General features: G+C 40.6%; 1 protein-coding gene across 21 annotated transcripts in view; it reads right to left on the bottom strand.

Moving 5' to 3' along the window:
- Window positions 1–21,030, bottom strand: part of ENAH (ENAH actin regulator) — a 145,325-nt gene that overhangs the window by 59,215 nt on the left and 65,080 nt on the right. For all 21 annotated transcript variants that reach the window (XR_005362288.1, XM_038542839.1, XM_038542830.1 and 18 more), the window contains exons 2-3: window positions 12,035–12,200; window positions 6,131–6,308 (exon numbers count right to left, since the gene is read on the bottom strand). Coding sequence is in view for 20 of the 21 variants with exons in the window: in XM_038542839.1 (XP_038398767.1) it covers window positions 6,131–6,308; window positions 12,035–12,200 (344 nt within the window). In the remaining variant the exon portion in view is untranslated. The remainder of the gene's footprint in view (window positions 1–6,130; window positions 6,309–12,034; window positions 12,201–21,030) is intronic.

Genomic DNA, 21,030 nt, shown 5'->3' with positions numbered 1-21,030 from the left:
GTCACCAGTGGCTCTTAAAGGCCCTTCCTCATCAGACCTACCTTCTGACTTTCTCCCTGCCAGGACAAAACCAGCCCCTGCTCAGCAAACACCGTTCATTCTTTACCCTTCCGTTCTCCCTGTGCCTACATTTCATTCACCTTTCAAACTCCGCTCACAAAGCCACCCCATCAACACCTGCCCAGTTGCTCTAGTGAAAAGAAACCTCATTCCCCCTCAGGCAGGATTTTATCTACACCTCAGCAATGACCTCCCCTTTTTGGGACAATGGGTATGTCTTATCTCTTTGAGGATGAGATGGATGAGATGGGAGTCTAATTTCCTCCTGGATTTAGATGCACCCATATGATGAATGAAATAACTAATTTCCTAAGAGAAAAAAAAACTAACAAGACAGATCTCCACCAGGGAGCAAAGACAAGGAAAAAGCTAGAGAAAAATCAGTCTCCTTATCACTTCTTATTCCTCAAAGTCAATTAATCCACACAGCAGAATCTTCCAGGTATTTATAAATATTAGCATTCAAAAATAACATTTTATAGTTTAAAATACTGTCTTCATCTCATTTAATTCCTGTAATGATATCTTAACCTATTCTCCAAAGAAAACCACTTCAGAGAAGGCACCCTGCCACCAGAAGAAGGGTCAGCCTCTGCCTCCAATGGTGTTTTCCACTAAATCACTTTGAAAGACCTTGAAATTTTATTCAAAGACATAAAACAAAAAGTAAATAAAAGATCTCTTCTTTCCTATTTTCTCACCCTAAAGTGATTTCCCTCAAAAGTGTCTTAAAAGTGCCTGGAAGATGTTGATTTGAAAAAGCAAAGCAACGGCCTGAGGGCCAGAAGACCCAACCCCAGTTGTGGCTCCCACTGTGGGTAAGACTCAAGTGCCAATTTTTGTAACTGGAAACTGGGGTCACCGCTCCTGCAGATCCACCTCCCTTCCTGTGAAAACTGTGAATTTAGAAGTTGGGGAAAGTACGGGAGAGGTTAATTTAAAAGTGAAGCACTATGTGAGCATACACACAAAAACACTGTCCCACCCACCTGACCCCAAACCTGTCACTCCCTGCATCCTGAAGAGCAGCGGACATCTCACTGTTTCAAAAGGTTACTTCAGTAAAGTAAGTTGATTGACAAAAACTCAGTGAAAAATACTGTCCAAGATGACCTTTGGGATTCTTTCAAGGTCCAATTTCATAGGATATTATGAGGGCATTAATAAAGTGCTCCAAATGCAGCATGTCCAGGACCAAACGCATGTCCCTGTGCCCAGAACCGCACCCCCTCCTCTCCTTCTATGGCTAATGTCATTTCACCAGGGGCCCAGACAGACACATCTGTAATCACCATACAGCACCTGTGCCTCCTTCCTGGCCTGTCCATCACAGCCCACCGACAGATCCTAAATGCCATCTTACGCAGCAGTCTGGCTATACGCCCCAGGGCTGGTCCCGTGACCTTCTTGTAAGAGAAGGAAGATACCACCCCCTGATTCTGCGGGGTTGTTGTAAAGATCTTTAGTTAGACGCCTGGGTGGCTCAGTGGTTCAGTGTCTGCCTTTGGGTCGGGGCGTGATCCCAGGGTCCCAGGATCAAGTCCTGCATTGGGTTCTCCTTGAGGAGCCTGCTTTTCCCTCTGCTGATGTCTCTGCCTCTCTCTGTGTGTCTCTCATGAATAAATAAAATCTTAAAAAAAAAAAATTTAGTAATACACATGCCAAGGACTTGGCACATGGCAGGCACCTAATAAACAGATTATTTCTGCCTCTGCCTCAGATAGGCTTTAAGGACAAAATGGGGACCTGGATAGAAGGCCCAGAACAATGTCCTCAAGGGTACAGCAGCAGGAAGTAAAAGTGTCACCTCCTCCTCTGCTTCTCACCTTGCTGTGACTGTTTCATTTCAGGGCACCACCTATCTTCCCCACGGCATCACACCCTAACCTGGCCATACCTGGGCCCCATGCTCACCCGCCCATCACGATCAACCTAAAGCACGGACCTGGTCACATAAATGCGCACCTGGCACCCTTCACAGGCTGTGTCCCACTGACCCTGCACAGGGCCATGCACAGCCCTCAGCAGGATACCACGCTCTTCCCAACCTTCCCCACCTTTTCTCTTGGAATTTCTCTCCTCCGTAAATTCTCATGCCCAGGCCACAACACAGCCTCTCTGTTGTCTCCCAATGGTTCCCATCCCATCTAGAATGTTCTTCTACCGCTGCCAAGGCCTACGCTTTCTCCAAGATATGTCTCCAGCGTCATCTGCTCTTCGAATCTCCCTTGGACCCCAGAGTTTTCTTTGTGCGGACCCCACTCATAGCATCTCACACATTGTATCCTAATGTGCTGATCTTGTTTCCCGTAGCCGAAAGCCCGGAGGGCAAGGGACAGGCCTCATCCTGTTAGCATTATTCCTCATGCCTGACACAGAACCTATGCTCAAAACACACTTGATGACATCTATGATACAACCACAATATTGGTCTCGTGACTCCTGCGATCTGCAGGGCTGAAAAATAAATGTCTCTATTACCTTAAGGTATTTCTAGAAACTTTTTGAGGTTTCTAAAATCCAATTAATTCTAAAACATATCTCAAAAAGATTTTAAAATGGTGAGATAAAATTCATATAAATGCTCATATGAAAGGTGTATCAGATCAAGTTTCCAGCAAAAAAAAAAAAAAAAATTTAATGGAATCTCTATAAAACTATTTTTAAAATCTAAAATTTTTAAACATGAGATCTCTGTGTTCTCATCTTCAATAGCTATAAAATAAAATCAAGCAAAAGCAGTCTTAGTTAATGGTATAATATTTTAAGGTTTTCTTCTACAAAGGTATGCTTAATCTTGATTGAGAAGAACAAAAGCAGAATATACTTCCTGGCTATGCAGGAAAAAGTGAATTTAAAAAATTATTTCCTATTTTCAAATGCCCTGAACCTTTCACAAAAACAGTGTGCAAATTTACCTCCACTAATCATCGCAAGGACTAACTTTATATTTTATGTAATCCACAACTATTACCTGCAAACCTGCTATAAATGTACCTGACAAACAACACAGAAATAAAAATATCAGTCTGGATAATACCATCTGAAAGTAAGTGTTTAAGTTGAGTCTAACCTTAGAGAAAGGGAAGAGATAAACTGTAGCATTTGGTATAAAAGAAGGAAGGCTAACCCAACTCTTTTTTTAAGAATGTTAGAACATGTGATTTGTGTTTTTTAAATTCCAAATATAACTCGCTGTATTTAGCACCTCCTGTACTTTCCAGTATATTAGATAATTGCACACCAAGTTAAAAACAAAATAAAGGAAAACATTCCTGCCACCCTCCCTTTTCATAAAAGAGATGGAAATTTCACATGCACAGAGTACCTTATAAAGGTCAGTATGAACAGCCCCAAAGAAAGTGGTTTTTTGTCCATTAAAAAAATATTTGGAGGGCTTAGAGAACTCAGGGACAAGGGAGAGGGGAAAGGAGAACCATGCAATTATGGGTTTTGGCAAAACGAATGGGCTGGTACCTTCAGCCCCTGCTCTGGAAAGCTGCATGGTGCCTCAGTGGCTCTGGGCCCTGACCCTCCCACAAATCAGAATGGCACCACAGTTTGTCTGAATGCACTAAGGTTCTATAGGAGATTTTGTTTGAACAAGGCTGTGCATAACTTTAAAAAGCCTAAAATCACTCAGAAGAATAAACCAACGTTCAGTGAATAATACTGATATTAATAGCTAAAAAATAACAAAATGAACAGAAGTATTCAATATGGAAAAATAGTTTTAAAACATGGCAAACCATTAAGCAGCAGGAAAGACTACTGTCTGCAGTCACTTTACCTTTAGAAATGTTTGTTTCTGTGGCTTCTGATCAGAGGTTTACTGGGTATATTGTTTGCTTAGGGAGGGGACATGCCAGTGAACTTTTTTCAAGGTGGTTTTGGCAGGGAAGACAATAGATGGTTTCAGCAAGGAACTGGCTGTGAACCCAAAGCAAACAGCTGTGGAAGGGGAAGGCATGCTCAGGATGAGAGGTGACATTATTGGGTTTGTTTAAGCAGCCAAGTCAAGTCCACTAAGTGATCCTGGGGTGGGGGACACAACCATCCTACTGTGGAGACCTACAGAGAAAATGACACTCTTCTGGATTCTTCTGATTCTTCACCTCCTGCGCCTCTATTTCCAAGCCAGTTAGTGCCATCAAAGATCAGAAATTAGAGTCTAGCTACAGTTAATTATGAAGAAAGTCATTATCTAAATACATCAACCATTCCACATGCTTTCTTTTCTCTGATGAAACTGCTACAAAACCAAGTGGCAGGGCCATGGTGCAGGGAGATGGTTACAATGGGCCCACCTGTTCTGCCACTATCCTCCTCCCCTTGGCCCATGGCACGAAAGGCTTGTTGTGACCCTGAACAGAACAAAATCTCACAATCATCTAAGAAGAATCTATTGAATTTGTCTGCCTTACCAAAATGTTCACAATTATAGTGAGATGGTGGGCAATTTTTCCATTTGCCAAACTTTCTAGAATGTGGAAATTATAAGAGAATGTAACTGAGTCTCTCCACACTAAGACTCATCAATTTCAAAAGACAAAGATCAGAAGGGAAAACATTAGTGTTTACATTCTGAAAGCAAACTACAGGACTCCACACTTAAAAACAATCTTTTCCATTTGGTTAAAAACAAATAGATGACAAGATGAAAAACAATCGTCTAGTTTCTAACATCCACAGACACTCTTTTGAAGGTTTAGAAATAAAAATGCTATTTTGCTTCAAACATGCAGAAGCCAAATGTCACTGTCCTAAACACACCCACTACACTTTGGGACTTTAATTATTCATTATGCAGCTGGCCTCTTTACAGAATAAGAGCCACAATCCTAGTTTCTCCCCTACAGTGAGACCACAATGAGGGGACATTCTATCCCTGCAGCAGAAGGCTGACAAGAGACCAATGCGTGGCCACTCAATCTACACCCAAGACTATGCACACCCAAGGGCTTTCCTGTGCTACGTTCTGGACTTACTGAAGCTCCAGAGGTTTATCTTCTCAAAACAGATAAGATGTAAGAGCTATGTCCCAATTATTTATAAAAAATCTTAATTTCCTCAAAAGACCTCCTATCAATCATCTTATAGGCATAAAAAGGTGGTTTTGGCAAGATTCCAAAATGTCGTCTTGCTCTGAAATTTCTATCTGAAATAGACTAATCTATGGGCTAGATGCTTCAATGCTTCTTAGAATAAGTCATGGTATAAATAAAACTTGACATATCTATAACAAGCTTTGAAACTGTACCTTCAACAAAGTATCAAAAATTAATCTGTCTCTCCTCTTAAGATACATAAATAAATTTTGCTTCTGGCACATTTATATCATCAACATCACTACTAAGTATACAACAAAGGCAAAAGTAATCGTATTTACATTGTTTTACATATAACACTTATTTTTAGGATATAAAATCTATCTCCCCAAAGAGATAACCACACATCGGTATATTTCATTTTCGATTTTGTGAACCAAAGCTAAATCACATCTCTGAGACATACACAATTTTAAACCCTGGGTTTTTAAACAGTACAATTATTTCCACTTCTCTTTTTCACTACCACACAGTATCAGAAGGGATGCAATTCATGGCGCATACCACCTGAGGGCACTCCTAAAATCTTTAAACAACTTTCAGAATCAAGGTCTCTTCTGTGCAAGGATGAAGGAAACCCAGTCCTACATGAAGTTCATGGGCTTGGAAGTGACTTAAAAAACATATTTCGGAAAGCATGTGTTTCTTCATATAAAGGTGAGATGACGATAAATACACAATTTCTATCCACTGCATATTCTCTGAGGTTCACATCCATGCAATAAAAGCTAAGGTTCTAGAGTAGGAGGATCATAACCATCTTCAAAGGAGAAGGTTAAAAACTTACTGACTAACCAATCTTGTAAGATTATCCTTCTAAACTGTATGTCTATCATCAAGAAACCAAAGTTCACACTTCTGAGGGAAACAACAGAAATTTAAGAATTACTTCAAACATTATTTCACATACACATACACAGGGCACTTGAGTTGGAAGAAACAAGTAAACCAAGATACCGTACCTGTTTCCTGTGAATTCAACACCTCTAAGGCATGCATCATGGCACTTGCGAAGACATTGGCATCCTCCTTGCTGCCAAAGTTGAGGCCATACACCTGTCTGGCATCTCGCCACTGGTGGAAGGTCTGTGTAGCCTGATTGTACTTCAACCCCTTAGGGATGGCGCAATTTATCACCACCTGAAAGACAGTGATTCCTCACAGAGTCAACCTAATACTTGGCAGAACCAACAAATCCTGATAGGATGTACTTAAACCTGTTCCGCCCAGATCTTGGCCAAAAAAAAAAAAAAAAAAAAGTTAAAAATCATTCTCTTGGGTAAAGTCAGTCAAGTCAGTCAGCAGAAATAACAGTCTGATGATGGAAGGTAAGGTGTCTGATGTTACAAAGATCTGGCCATAACCAGAAATCTATACCCTCATTAAAAATCTATACCCTCATTAAATATATCTTAACATGCTTATCGAAATATTAATTCAGAAAGCATATAAAACATAAACAGTGAACAGTCCCACGTAGCCAAATCCTGATCAAGAAATAAGAATGTCAACACCAGAAACTTCCTTCATAAGTCCTCCGCCTCCCCAAAGGTACTAGCTACAGTTCTAGCATCACAGATTAGTTCTGCGGGTCTCCAAATTTTATGTAAAGCAGAGTTACACAGTACATACTGTGACATGCCCACTCTATCCTTCACAACTGTTTATGGGAGTCAGCTATTCACCACACACAGCTGTGGTTGATTCTTTTTCAGTGCTCTGTGGTATTCCATCATAGTAATCACACTTATTTACCCATCCTCCTATTAATGAACATTTGGATTACTTGCAGTTTGGGGCTATTAAAAATAGTGATGCTATGAACATCCTACTAAATGTCTTCTGCTACACATGGGCACCCACTCTGTTGGTCATACACCCACAAGTGGAGTTGTCACGGGCCAAAGACATACTTGACTTTAGCAGAAAACTCCAAGTAGCTTTCCAAATTGGTTCTGTCAATTTTCACTCCCATGGCAGCATACAACAGCTCTCCTACTTGTACGTACAATGCAACATTATGACTGGAATTGTCGGCCTTTATTTGAACACTCCTGATAGGTATGAATATACCACTGTGGTTCCGCTCCATGTATCCCTGATTACTAATGAGGTTTAATCCCTTTGCGTGTTTTAATGGCTATGTGGATACCTTCTTTTACAAATAGGTGCTTAAATCAAATCTCTTGCCCAATTTTTCTCTACTGATCTGGAAAAGTCCTTTATATATTCCAGACAGGACCCCACTGCTGGTTATCTGGGCTGGAAATACCTTCTCCCCGGGTGCAGCCCACCTTTTCACTCCCTGAATGGGATCTTCTGATGAATACAAGTTCTCAACTTTTATTCAGTCCAAAGCAGCAATCTTTTCTTTTCAGTTAATGCTTTTAATAACTTGTCGAAGAAGAGCTTCTCAATTCCAAGACCATGAAAATATTATCCCACGTTATTTTAGGAGCTTTACTGTTTTACTTTCACAGTTACATCTCCAATCCACATGGAAAGCTTGCCTTTGGTGTGAAACAAGGTTCAAGTTTCCTTTTTCTTCCAATATGGCTATCCAATCAATCCAGCACTATCAATTGTACTGCAGGCTTACTTTTTTCATAAATCAAGTGTTTAAATGGTTTGGTTTTGTTCTATTCATCAATATGCCTAGGTCTGACCCAACATCACAGCATCTTAATTGCTGCAGCTTTATCCTGAGCCTTGGAGTATGTCCTCCTTACTCTGGTGGTCTTCACTACTGCTGTGGCTGCCCTCCATCCTTTGTGCATAGCTACAGTTTCATATTAATTCTGCATGACTTACACAATCTGCCTGTGTCTGCTTTTCACTGGAGGGTTGAGTCCATTTATTATGTTTCATGTAAATTATATAAAATTCGGGTCTAAATCCATCTCACCTTCTTTTAGAGTGTATTCTTATTACCCTCCTACTAGCTAGCTCGTTGTACATGCTTTCGATGGCCTAGAGAGTACAAGAGGTATCAGTACCTCACTGTCACTTTTCTATGACAGATGATCATTTAGGATTTGCCCACATTTACACCTGTTGCTCTTTATTCCTTCCACCCCCTCCAAACTTCTGCTGGGATCATTTCTGATTCTGAGGGACACATTTCAGAATTTCAATTTCTTCCAATGTAGATCTCCTTGTGATGAATTCTCTCCATTTTTCTCAGAAAATGCCTTTAATTCACCTTCATTTTTGAAGAGGATTTTTATTCTGTACGGTCACTCGTTTTCTTTCAAGCCCACTCCTTCTCAGCTTTTGCTGTTTCTATGGAGAAGTTGGAAGTTGGCTGACCATCCACTGTAGCATCTTCAAGTCGTCCTGTCTTCCCTGGCTGCTTGAGGGTCTCTAGCTCCATTTAATGGGCAGGGACTTTGTATGATGGGTTTCTATATGGCTTTCTCTGTGTTTATCCCACTTAAGGTTTTCAGCATTTCTGAGCTGGTGTTTCATTGCCTCCTCAGTTTTTCTTCTTCCTTCTTTCTTCCTTTCCTCTAGACCTCCAAGTACACATGTATATTATACTTTCCCTATGTCTTTTTTTTTTTTTTTGGATTTTATTTATTCATGAGCGACACAGAGAGACAAGCAGACACAGGCAGACAGAGAAGCAGGCTCCACGAAGGGAGCCCAATGTGGGACTTGATCCCAGGATTCCAGGATCATGCCCTGAGCTGAAGGCAGAGCACAACCACTGAGCTACCCCGGCATCCCTCCCTATGTCTTTCTCTCAATTCTCTTCACCTCTTTCACCCCTCCACCCCTTCCCTCTGGCAATTTATTCTCTGGATTTAGGAGTCTATTTCTGTTTTCTGTTTTGTTTAGATTCCACGTGTTAAATGAAATCATATGGTATTTGTCTTTTATTTCATTTAGTATTATATCCTTCGGATCCATCTAGTGTTGTTGCAGATGGCAAGGTTTCATTCTTTATTATGGCTGAGTAATATTCTATTGTGTACACACACCACATCTTTATTCACTTGTTTATCAGCAAACACTTGGTTTACTTCCACAGTTTGTCTATTGTAAATATTGTTGCAATAAATGTAGGGGTGCATATACCTTCTGGAATTGTTTCCCTTTGTTTTTTATACGTCCATATTTTTCTGTCTTAGAATATCTTAGCTTCAATCTGAATATTTTCTTTTGAGAGAGACTCTCAAGCAGACTCCAACTCAGAGTGGAGTGTGACACAGGGCTCAATCTCACGATCCTAAGATCATGATCTGAGGGGAAATCAAAAGCAGATCCTTAACCAAATGATACCCACCCAGGCGCCCCTGAATATTTTCTTCTCCCCTGCATTCCATTTACTGCTTCTCTTTAGCTGTTCCTAGTCTGCTATAAAACCTACCACCAAACTGGTAATGGAGCACTTAGTCTTCAATTCTGAAATTTCCATGTGGTTCTTTTTCCAAGTTTCCATTCTCTGCTGAAATTCTCAACCTTGTGTTATTTCCTTGAATATATCAAGCATAGTTATTCTAAAGTTAATTCTGAATTCCCCGTGGGTCTGTTCTGTTACCGCTCCTCTTACCTCCTCATGGGCCTATTGATTTTTATTTCCTGTCAGATGCCATATATGTGGACAGCTGTATGGAAATTGTGAAGCCTACAATGATGTTTTATTTTTCCAAAGAAGATTCACATTTGCTTCTGGCAAGCAGCTAGGGAAATTAACAATCTGAAATCAACTTAATCCAAGAGTGAATGAAGTGATTAAAGGCTGGATGTCAGTTCCCGTAAAGACTAGCCTTGGTCTAAGGCAAACCTCTTCCCAGGGGATGGGGCTTTGGGTTCCCAAATGACAGCCTGGGGATGGCCAAGAAAACCCTCCCTTATTAGCAGACCCTAACTCTTAGTTCTTGTTTTGCTAGTCCCAGGAGTCTGCCAAAAGCTCTGCTCAGTCCCCTCTTTCAAAACTGGGGTGTGGGGGCACCTGAGTGGCTCAGTGGTTGGGCGTCTGCCTTCGGCTCGGGGCATGATCCCAGGATCCAGGATCGAGTCCCACATCGGGCTCCTTGCAGGGAGCCTGCTTCTCCCTCTGCCTGTGTCTCTGCCTCTCTCTCCGTGTGTATTTCATGAATAAATAAATAAACTCTTAAAAAAAAAAAAAAAACTGGGGTGTGCCTCTAGGTAAACAGAGGTCTGAAGCTGGGCTCACTTCTGTGGTTCTCTTTTCTTTCAGATCATGGACCTGTAACTCTTGTCATGTAGGCACTCCAAACACTTTCTTCTTCTTACTATTCTGTCCAATCGTGTTAGTTCTCAGGGAACAGCTGTCTATATTACCTTATCCACCAATACCCAAATTTGGAATTCTTTTTAAAATACGATAACCTCTTAAAGACATTATGCCAGACACAAACTTGATAAATACTGTCTGACTCTACTTATCTGAAATACCTCAATAATCAAATTCATTTAAAAAGGTGACGGGGAGCACCTAGGTGGCTCAGTGATTGAGTGTCTGCCTTTGGCTCAGGTCATGATCCCAGGGTCCTGGGATAGGGTACCACATCAGGCTCCCCGCAGGGAGTCTGCTTCTCCCTCTGCCTATGTCTCTGCTTCTCTATGTATCTCATGAATTAGTAAATAAAATCGTAAAAAAAAAAAAAGAATGGAGATTCTCAAGGACCAAGGAAGAGGAAACAGAGACTTAGTATTTAATGAGTTCAGAGTGTCTGTGTAGGAGGATGAAAACATCCTGGAGATGAATAGTGGTGACAGTTGCACACCAACGTGAGTGTACTTCGTGCCACTGAACTGTACACTTAAACATGGGTAAAATGGACAGTCTTATGTTGTAATATTTTACAATTTAAAAAATGATGGCTTCTTGTCATGTGGTGTTTCTACATGTTGGGGTGGGAGCCACAAGTTATTACTGGGAAATTATAAGCCCCATTTTAAAGTGGATCTATATCCCTGCTTGGCAAAAATTCTGAAAAGGTCAAGCAAAGACCAAAGAGCCACATTCAGTTTTTCAATTGTTCAGCAACAGAATGTTAGAAAAGAGGAGGAAAATGTTACTAAACTAGTTTTATGGGACATGAGAGTGCTGCCTTTGGCTCAGGTCATGATCTCAGGGTCCTGGGATCATGCCCCATATCGGGCACCCTGCTCAGAGGGGAGTCTGCTGCTCCCTCTGCCCCTTCCCCCAATTGATGCTCATGCTCTCTCTCTCAAGTAAAATATTTTTTAAAAAAAACTTTTTGTGAAAAAATATTTTTCTGAAACTATTTACATTTTTTTAAAAGATTTTATTTATTTGAGAGAGAGAGAAAGAGAGAGTGAAACAGAGTATAAGCAGGGGAGAGGGAGAAGTAGACTCCCAGACCAGGAGGGACTTCAACATGGGGCTCAATCCCAGAACCCTGGGATCATGACCTGAGCAGAAGGCAAAGGCTTCACCAATTGAGCCATCCAGGCGCCCCCACCACCCTCCCCTCCCACCACCATTTATACTTTCAACTCCTTCTTTGAGCCCCACACCATTGGCTGGAAATAAATTCCTTAAACATTCAATCTGCTACTTACATAGTATTTCACATTTTTGTTTGTCCTAAATTTACTTTAGATTCCCAAATCTAGTTATCTGGAAGGTCAAAAGACTTAATGCATGTTCATAATTTAAAGTCGTATCTATATTTTTGTGCAATTAGCTCTAAATCCCCACCCAAATTCAAGCCTCCTAAAAGGGGGAAAGGGTGGGAAGGTGTACCTCTACCTAGCTCTGCCACACAGAACATACTGACTGCACTTGCAAAGCACTACTTCAATGCACTATTTTACAAGTCCTTCTGTAATTCTAGACAACTTTCAGTAAGAATTTAATAGATCCTTACCTGATGGTCCTGAATCTTCCTGCCCACCACTCGGAAGGTGTTGTTGCCTGTATGGTGATATATATGAACTCTGCTGAACCCAGTTGAGCCACCAGCTGGCACCCACTTCTTGTTGGCATCATCATAAACCATCACAGCAGCTCTTGCCTGACAGATACTCTGTTCGCTGTAAAAAACAAAATAGGCAAACTTGAGATATTTAAAATATGCTAAGTTTCCCATACAGCTATACGAACCAGAGTTAGCCAACAATCAGTGCTTTACTGGCTGTTAGAACAACAGTGAATAAGAAAGAAGCTTCCTGTCTTTATGCGTAGAGTCTAATGGGGAGAAGAGACCAAAAATGAAACATAATGAGGGACCAGGGGAGGTCAGGACTCGTGAATAGCACTTAGACAAGCAACACAAGAAATGTTTTCTAATTCTTTTTTTTTTTTAATTTTTTATTTATTTATGATAGTCACACAGAGAGAGAGAGAGAGGCAGAGACACAGGCAGAGGGAGAAGCAGGCTCCACGCACCGGGAGCCCGACGTGGGATTCGATCCCGGGTCTCCAGGATCACGCCCTGGGCCAAAGGCAGGCGCCAAACCGCTGCGCCACCCAGGGATCCCAATGTTTTCTAATCGAATACACGGAGTATCTATATGCTCATGAAACTGAACAGAACTTCAAGTATAAATTAACCATCATTTATTCAACTGTATATATGTTTATAATACTGGTGAACTGGGATTACCCACTCTTTACTGGCAAGATTATTTTTATCATCAGGCTTGCTTCAAGGTTTACAAAACAAATTCTGATAAGCTCTATCTGTACCTTGAAATATGGAGTGGCCACTATCAATCACAGAATGGCAATGTGATTAAGTGCCTGATTCCACTTGGGCTAGACAACATCCTATATACTAAATTTCTTCATTTAAAAATGAGGGCAGCTCCGGTGGCCCAGCGGTTTAGCACCACCTTTGGCCCAGGGTGTGATCCTGGAGACCCGGGGTCAAGTCCCACATTGAGCTCCCTGCATGCAGACTGCTTCTCTCTCTGCCTGTGTCTCTGCCTCTCTCTCTGTGTCTCTCATGAATAAATAGATAAAATCTTTAAAAAATAAAAAAAATAAATTTCTTCATTTAAAAATCAGAAAATAAAAACGAGATAATTTCTAAAGAATTTTCTAGATTTTAAATTCTAACCTTCCTAGACAAATATTAAAGAAAAGACTAATTTCTATGATAGAATCTTTAAATCTCAGCTTTGTTTAAATTGTTATCAAGTAAGACTGAGATACAGGAATAAATAAAATGTAGAAATGATCTTAATTTCATATTAAGTAGTAGGATCATCTTTTAAATATTCTATACTACCCGGGGCGGGGGGGGGGGGGGGATTGATCTGAATTTTATTACTTCATACCATAGCTTATTTTTGAAAGAATCAAATACCAAGAGCAAGCAACAGAAGAAAACAGATTCATTATACTGACCCAACAAATATAACTCAATCTACACATCAAAGACCAATCTGATGTTTAAAGCAGAAGTTAATGGAGATGCCTCTACGCAGCTCATCCAATCTCATTCTTAACAAAAGCACTGCTCATCTACCAATTTCTGCCTCAAAGATTTTCAACAGTTAATCATGTGGGATCTTGGCCAATATACTCAAAAACAAAAAGTCACTTTCAGACCCTCCCCTCTTATGCTCTGCCCCATCTCTCGACAGCCTGTGATTTGCTCTTGTCATGTGACTTGGCGACAGACTATCAGGACAGACCCACAGGAGTCCCAAGCACTGGACAACAAAGGTCACTTCAGAACAGCAAGGTAAATCATTATTTCTAATTTTCCATCAGAGAAACTATAAAAATAACTCATAACAATATCTGTGTAGCACAAACACTGAAATAGAATGATACTTGTCTAAATTTTTATGTTGCACTGCAATTTCTTGGTAAACTAGTTCTGGATATAACAAGTTAATGACAAAAGCTTGAATTATTTCTAAATGCCTGATTAAAGAGAGCATTTGTCAGCACAGAAGTTAAAATCTCTTCATCATTCACAACAGAAACAGTTGTGAAGTGACAGCATTTACAGGACCCCACACAAAGATTATGTGAAACAAGCTATGGCAAAGTGCCCCTCACATATATAATCCAAGAAAGAAATCTACTACTAGTCACCAATAACAAAACAGTATTTTCCATTTTCAAAAAAAAATAGTATTTTTGGACATGTTTCCTAAGATTCAAAATACCACGTCTCCTCCAGAAGTCCCAGTGGGATCATAGAAGCCACGGCAATAAACCCCCATTTGCTGTAAATTAAGTCATTTCAAGACTAAAGCAAAACGAAAATAAACCTTTTTAAAATATACAGAAATTTTTAATATGTATAGGAAATCTAAAACCAAGAGAGCTAGATACAGTGTCCCCACTTCTTCCTCCATTTTTCTCCCCCACTGCTCAAGTGGGCTACTGGAGACATTCCAAACAATGAAGCACAGTTAACTCAACATCGTTAACCCTTGATTAATCAAGATCTATGCAAATTACTTAGCAATCAATATCTGGTCACTTCCATTTTCCTGGGAAACTTATAACCACAGAAGCAAAGACAAATGGACCTATCCACGCAGCCAAGAGAGGACAAAAATGCAAAATTAGTTGACTAGTTTTCTAAGGAAGATGAAAAGAAATCTTCAAAATGAGATGCTAAAAATACAAATCCAGCTCTAAACATAGCCAAAAAGCACAAAGAGAAGCTAGAATTAAAGAGAAGAAAAGTAACATGTCTGTGTGGCAAGCTGTGAGGGACAGGTTTTTCCCAAGCAACTCTGTTGTCCTAGATGCCACAGAGCACCCAAAGTCACAGTAAGGCCCAGGCAAGACAGGACAGCACTGACCACTGGGATTCTCAGTGACAAATGCAAAACAATTCCTTCCAATTCCATTCCACAGTATGGGAGAACCTCTCTTTTCTAGACAGCTGTGTTGTAATAAAAATTACTTGGTCTTTGCCCCCGCTCCAGGCACCAGAGCTCCTAAAACCCCTGGACTTATCTGGGCAGTGAGGGTGTTGTTGGTGTGCTAATGAGTGGCTCTATGCTTCAAAATGGGAGCTAGCTGTCAGAAATACCAGGCCATGCTCTATTAGAAGGTTGAAATTTTCGGTTCCACCCTACCCCCCACCTCTGGGGAGTAAAGAAGGACCAGAGATAAGGTTCACACAGCAAAGGGCAATAATGTCCTCCATCATGCCTACATAATGAACCCTCCATAAAACACCCCAATGAGCTCACACCTCAGGGCTGGCAGGGTGGGAAGCAGTAGAGGGCATGGAAGCTCTGAGCTTGCCCCATTCTTTGCACTACACATATTTTTCACCTGGCTGTTCCTAAATTACATCCTTTATTGAAAACAAACAAAAATACTAATAGTAAGCAAAGCAGTTTACTGAGTTCTAGGAGTTGCTCTAGCAAATTACTGAACCTGAAGGGAGGCGGTGGGAAGCATCAAATGTGAGTAGCCTGAGTTCCCCTGTTGTCAGCTGGTTCCTGAAGTGGGGCCAGTCCCAAAGGACTGAGCCCTTAATCTGTGGCATCTACGCTAACGCCAGATAGTGTCAGAAATGAAATGAACTGCACACCTAGTTGGTACTGGAAAACAGAACTGGTGGTTGATGTAAGAAAACCACATATATACCAACTCTGATTATAGGTGTGCATAAAATAGGCCAGTAGCACTCAGTTTTGGATTTCATAAATCCACAGACTTCAAACATAAGCTGCATGAATCAATATGGAATTGGTCGACAAGATTTTGGTCTACTTGCCAGGGAGGAAGGGTAGAGGGAGGAAACACCACAACAACTTACTAAAATGAGGATACTTGGGAACTTAAATATCTCAAAATAAAAATCGTGTCATGTAACAACGTAAACATAACTAGCTTTCTCTACAGAGGCTATTTTTCCATCTCTCCCTGGTCCAGTGAAATACTTCAAGTAAGACTGGCCTCAGGCACAAGAGAGCTTCCTGAACGCCGGGGTGCACAAGCAATAGAGCAAGCAGAGAAACAGCCCACAGGTTCTTCTGATAACAATTTCCAGCTTTCTCTAGGATTTTGGGCTAAAAAAGTCAAAGGGTGAGTTTCCAAATTGCTGAAATTATATACATATGCGCAGGGTTTCAGGGAAAAGTCAAATGGAAGGCAGGCAAGATTTAAGCATCACAGCTACTAAAGAGTCAAAAAGAAACAAAAGATTTTTAAGAAAATGAAGATCTAACAAGCACAGCAGAGACAAAAATGTTAGGATCCTCCTAACAGCCTTCTATCTGCATTATAATAAGCCTCAAAAATAAACAGCTAGTCAGAGTCTTCAACATTCGGAGTCTGTAAAGGAACTACACACAAGATTAAATTAGTAAATTACTAAACTATCGTTTTGTGAAGATCGAGCAGTAAATGAGTTTCATTTTATGATCAAATACTGTTGGTATACATAGTTGATTATAGCTCATCTTCCCGATATTAATTTTGATGACTGACTGATCACAACACAGAGCCTAACCTGCAGTAAACTACCCAGGTCTATACGACAACCTCTGCTATACTACCAACCACTTACAGAAGGAGAATTTGCATTTTGTCTGTTGTGATACAGAGTCATTCCATGAATAAAGATGTAATTCAGAAGATAAAATATTAAAATAACATTACACAAGAAAGCTGGGAATTTTAAAGATAGGATTTCTGTCTTATGCTCTGATGTCAATTTTTTTTTTTTTTGCTCAAGCCTGCACTTTTATAACATTTTTGAAGAGTCTTAGAGTATAAATGTTAGATTTTAACTCAATTCCACAAATGTTGCTCACACCTACTGTGCACAACTCCTGGTGCACAGAGTCACAGGGAACTAGGTCATCTCAGTTATAAAAGATAATGTACCCCAACTGGAATAATAAAATGCATTTTTCCCAAATAGGAAGAAAACAATAAAAAAGCATGTCCTGTATGGTGGTGTTAAGCACTACAGAATCACAAATAGAGTCTTTTTTGCTCAGTTCCCCACTTAAAGATCCAAGCACCCTGCAAACCCATGGATCACTCCAGAACCTTCCCTACCCTCATCTGCCCAGGCCCTCAACTAAATCACCACAGCCTGCCAATTCTACTTCCTCACACCTTCATAAACTCATTCATTCCCTTTACTTCACAGTGCTCAGAAGCTCTGGGCCCTCCCTAGTTTTTAACTAATTATTTCAGCAATCTAACTGGTATTTCTGACTCCAATCTTCCTCTATTCTCTCCTCCAATACTTCTGGAGGGATTTTTTTTTTTTTTAAACAGACTCTTTTTTAAAAGATTTTATTTATTTACTCATGAGAGACACAGAGAGAGAGAGAGAGAGAGAGAGGCAGAGACACAGGCAGAGGGAGAAGCAGGCTCCATGCAGGGAGCCTGACGTGGGACTTGATCCCAGGTCTCCAGGATCACGCCCTGGACTGAAGGCAACGCTAAATCGCTGAGCCACTCGGGCTGCCCTGGAGGGATATTTTTCTAAGTCAAATCTGATCATGTCAGTCTTCGGGTTAAGACATTCCAAAGATTCCTTTCAGGATAGATTCTGGCTTCCTAACACAGCAGACAACGTCCACTCTCTTTAATATCCTTTCTTTCCTTCAAATACTTTTGAAGCATGTAATGCATGCCAAGGCACCATTCCAGCATCCTAGTGCTTGGGGCACATCAGTGTTCAAACCAGTCCAAACCCCCAACACCACAGTAACAACTTAGCCATACTTGTCGAGAATGTCCACACCCCTGCACTTGCCTTTCCCTCCACCCATCTGCACATTTTCTCTTCCCAAATACCTTCTGCCTCATAATTAGCTGTCCCTCAAATTTTAGACACAAGTGTCACATCATCTTCAAAGTTTTTCCTGCCCCCACCCCCAACAGAACTCATTCTCTGTATTGTCACAACAAGCTATGCCTATCACCTCTCCACTAGCATCGTGGAGATTTGTCAAAGTGGTGAGAGACAGTAACTGCAAAAAGTAAAAAAAATTCTGCAGTAAGAGGAGAACCCAAAAATATGCTGGGGAAAGCCCCCTTTTCTGACTTGCAATGCCCAAAGGGACAACCTATCATTAGCACCCAAAAGCTACTCCATGCTGTGCCCCAGCAGCTGGCCAGTGTGCTCATCAAGAGTCAGCTTTGCTTGTGACAGAGTGTATTCACTCTAACTGTACTTGTCTTACAGTTCTGCAATTTTTAAAACGGATATTGTGTGAATATACAGAAATTCTATGAAATTAGGTTCAATGTTTTGGAAAGTTTCTCTCAAGGTCTAAGTCACTAAAGAGTTATGAGCCATGTACATAGGGGGAGAGGCTCGCCCAGGGAAAAAAAAATCCCACACAACCTTGCTAAGATTCAGAAGGAAAGGGGCAGCTGGTGGCTCAAGTAGTCAAGTGTCTGCTTTCGGCTCAGGTCATGATCCCGAGGTCCTGGGATTGAGTCCCACATTGGGTTCCCTGCAGGGAGCCTACTCCTCCCTCTGCCCGTGTCTGCCTCTCTCTCTGTGTGTCTCTCATGAATAAATAAAATCTTAAAAATAAAATAAAATAAAAACTCAGAGGGAAAGCTGCCTGCTAGTAACAGGTGCCGCTGTGACACGAGGAACACAGGAAAGACATGACTGCTGACACAGAAACACAAGGAAGGGCAGCAGACAATCTGTTTTCTGCTGTTTTCTGCAAGGCAGGAAAATCATCTGGGAGGCAGCAACTCCAGATACAGAGAAAGGCAAAATTTCCCATAAGGACCACACAGGAGTAGACCACTCTTCTAAGGAATACTAAGGCTAAAAAGTGAAAACATCAATGTTTCACTACTAACCTCTTTATCCTGCAACGTCTATATTCATGTGTGAAATACAAATGCAATATAGTATAATAACTGATCCAGTCACCAAAGAAAATGATCAGTCTATCTAAAGCAAAACAGTGTGTTTTAGAAAATGTTTTAGCAAATCTGGTGGGTTATCCTGCAGGATGAAAAACATCTCTTAAATGAGGAGAAATCATTGGGTTGGATAAAATGTAGAAAAAGCACCTTGAGGAAACACTTACTGCATGCAGTCATGAGTGCTCGGGAATAAAGAGGGCATCTCTATAAAAATCTGTATGTGCCATGTGGCTTTAATTATGACCACCTTGCACTTGAGTAAGTATAGGATCTGCACAATCCTATAAATGTGAAGAAGAACCCGGCTCTGTCCACAACGTATCTGGAGAGAGATGAGTGATACAGAAAATGAAAAGGCACAGCTCTGGAATGCTCAGAACCACAAGAGAGGAGGAAGCAAGGACAGGAGTTAGAGGATTCTATGGAAAGAGAAGAAAATCAAGTCCTACAGGGCAGGAAGTAACAAGCAGCAGGACGGGAAAGACCCCAGATGGGAACTGACTCAGGATGAACACACGAAAGGAGACCCAGCCTCACTGCGAAGGACTGCAGGCAAATTCAAGCCCTCCTACCTTTCCTGGGGTACACAAGAAGCCTACTACCAACAGTAAAGCAAATGTTAATTTATTTTCTAAAAACTGTTCTTTAGATTTTTCTAAAAATTAAAACCAACTGCTTCAGGAGACTGCTCTACAACTATCCATAGATAAATATTTTTTAAATATTTAAAAATGTTTTAACATATTACCTGCAAGCACAAAAATCCTAATAAAATCAAGGAAGGAAAATATACTAATGGGTTACTATCTGTAGTATCTACTATACAGACTGACACATCCCCTCTTAAAGTCAAGGTCATAAAGAATCCAAATCACTTTACATCATCAAAGATTTAAAACCCAAAGACAATTCAGTGACATAGGTCATTAATGACTGAGCCAGTGTTGAGAAAATGACACTATTAAAGATGTGAATTATGAATACAACACATAGTATCACACACTATTCCATGGGCTTTTTCCTTTAGTGATTCATTGATCTATTTATCAACCTTATTTGGTAGGTATTTGCCAATATCCCCACTATACAGAGAGGAAGTTGAGACAGTGGGAGAAGGGATTCAGAGCAGCCAGTCAGCTTCAGAGTAAGGACTCATGACAACTCTACCTGAGTAACTATCAATTATATTAGTTCCACAAAACTACCTCCTCAAAGTTTTCCACTATTTCCACATTATTCTCATGCTATACTTAATTTGAAGGGAAGGGAACCTGTATATGATGGACTCTTGAACAAAAAAGGTTTCAATTGTGTGTGGATTTCTGATAGACACAGTGCCGTTGGCAGTCCTGTGTTTTCCTTATGCTTTCCTCAACATTTCCTTCTTTCCAGCTTACTTTATTATAAGAATACAGCGTATAATACATAGAACATACAAAATACATGCTAATCAACAGTTCATGTTGTCGGTAAGGCTTCCAGACAACAGGCTTTTAGTAATTAAGTTTTTTTGGAGTCAAAAGTTATATACGGATTTTTGACTGCATGAGGGTTCAGCACCCCTAACCCCCATGATGTTCAAGGTCAACTGTACATTCAATGGAATATTAGTCTTAAAAAGGAAGTAAATCCCGACACCTGCTATAACATGGATGAATCCTGAGGACATTATACTGAGTAAAATAAACAAGACAGAACAAATACTGCGTGATTCCATTTACGTGAGGCACCCAGAGCAGTCAAATTCAGACACAAAGAACAGCGGTTGCCAGGGGCTGAGGGTGGGACGGGTGAGGAGTGATTTAATGGGTTGAGTTTCAGTTTGGGATGATGACAAAGTTCTGGAGATGGATGGCAGTGATGTTTACACAATCATGTGAATGTACTTAAGGCCACTGTACACCAAAAAATGACTGTACACCAAGAAATGACTAAAATGGTAAATTTAGTTATGCATATTTTGCCATAATGAAAAATATATGTAATAGCTTTAAATATTAAGAAAATACTTTTGTCCATCAA

This window comes from Canis lupus, chromosome 7 (genome assembly GCF_011100685.1).
Source record: "Canis lupus familiaris isolate Mischka breed German Shepherd chromosome 7, alternate assembly UU_Cfam_GSD_1.0, whole genome shotgun sequence".
Taxonomy (NCBI): domain Eukaryota; kingdom Metazoa; phylum Chordata; class Mammalia; order Carnivora; family Canidae; genus Canis; species Canis lupus.
This window is presented reverse-complemented; position numbering and strand designations above follow the sequence as displayed.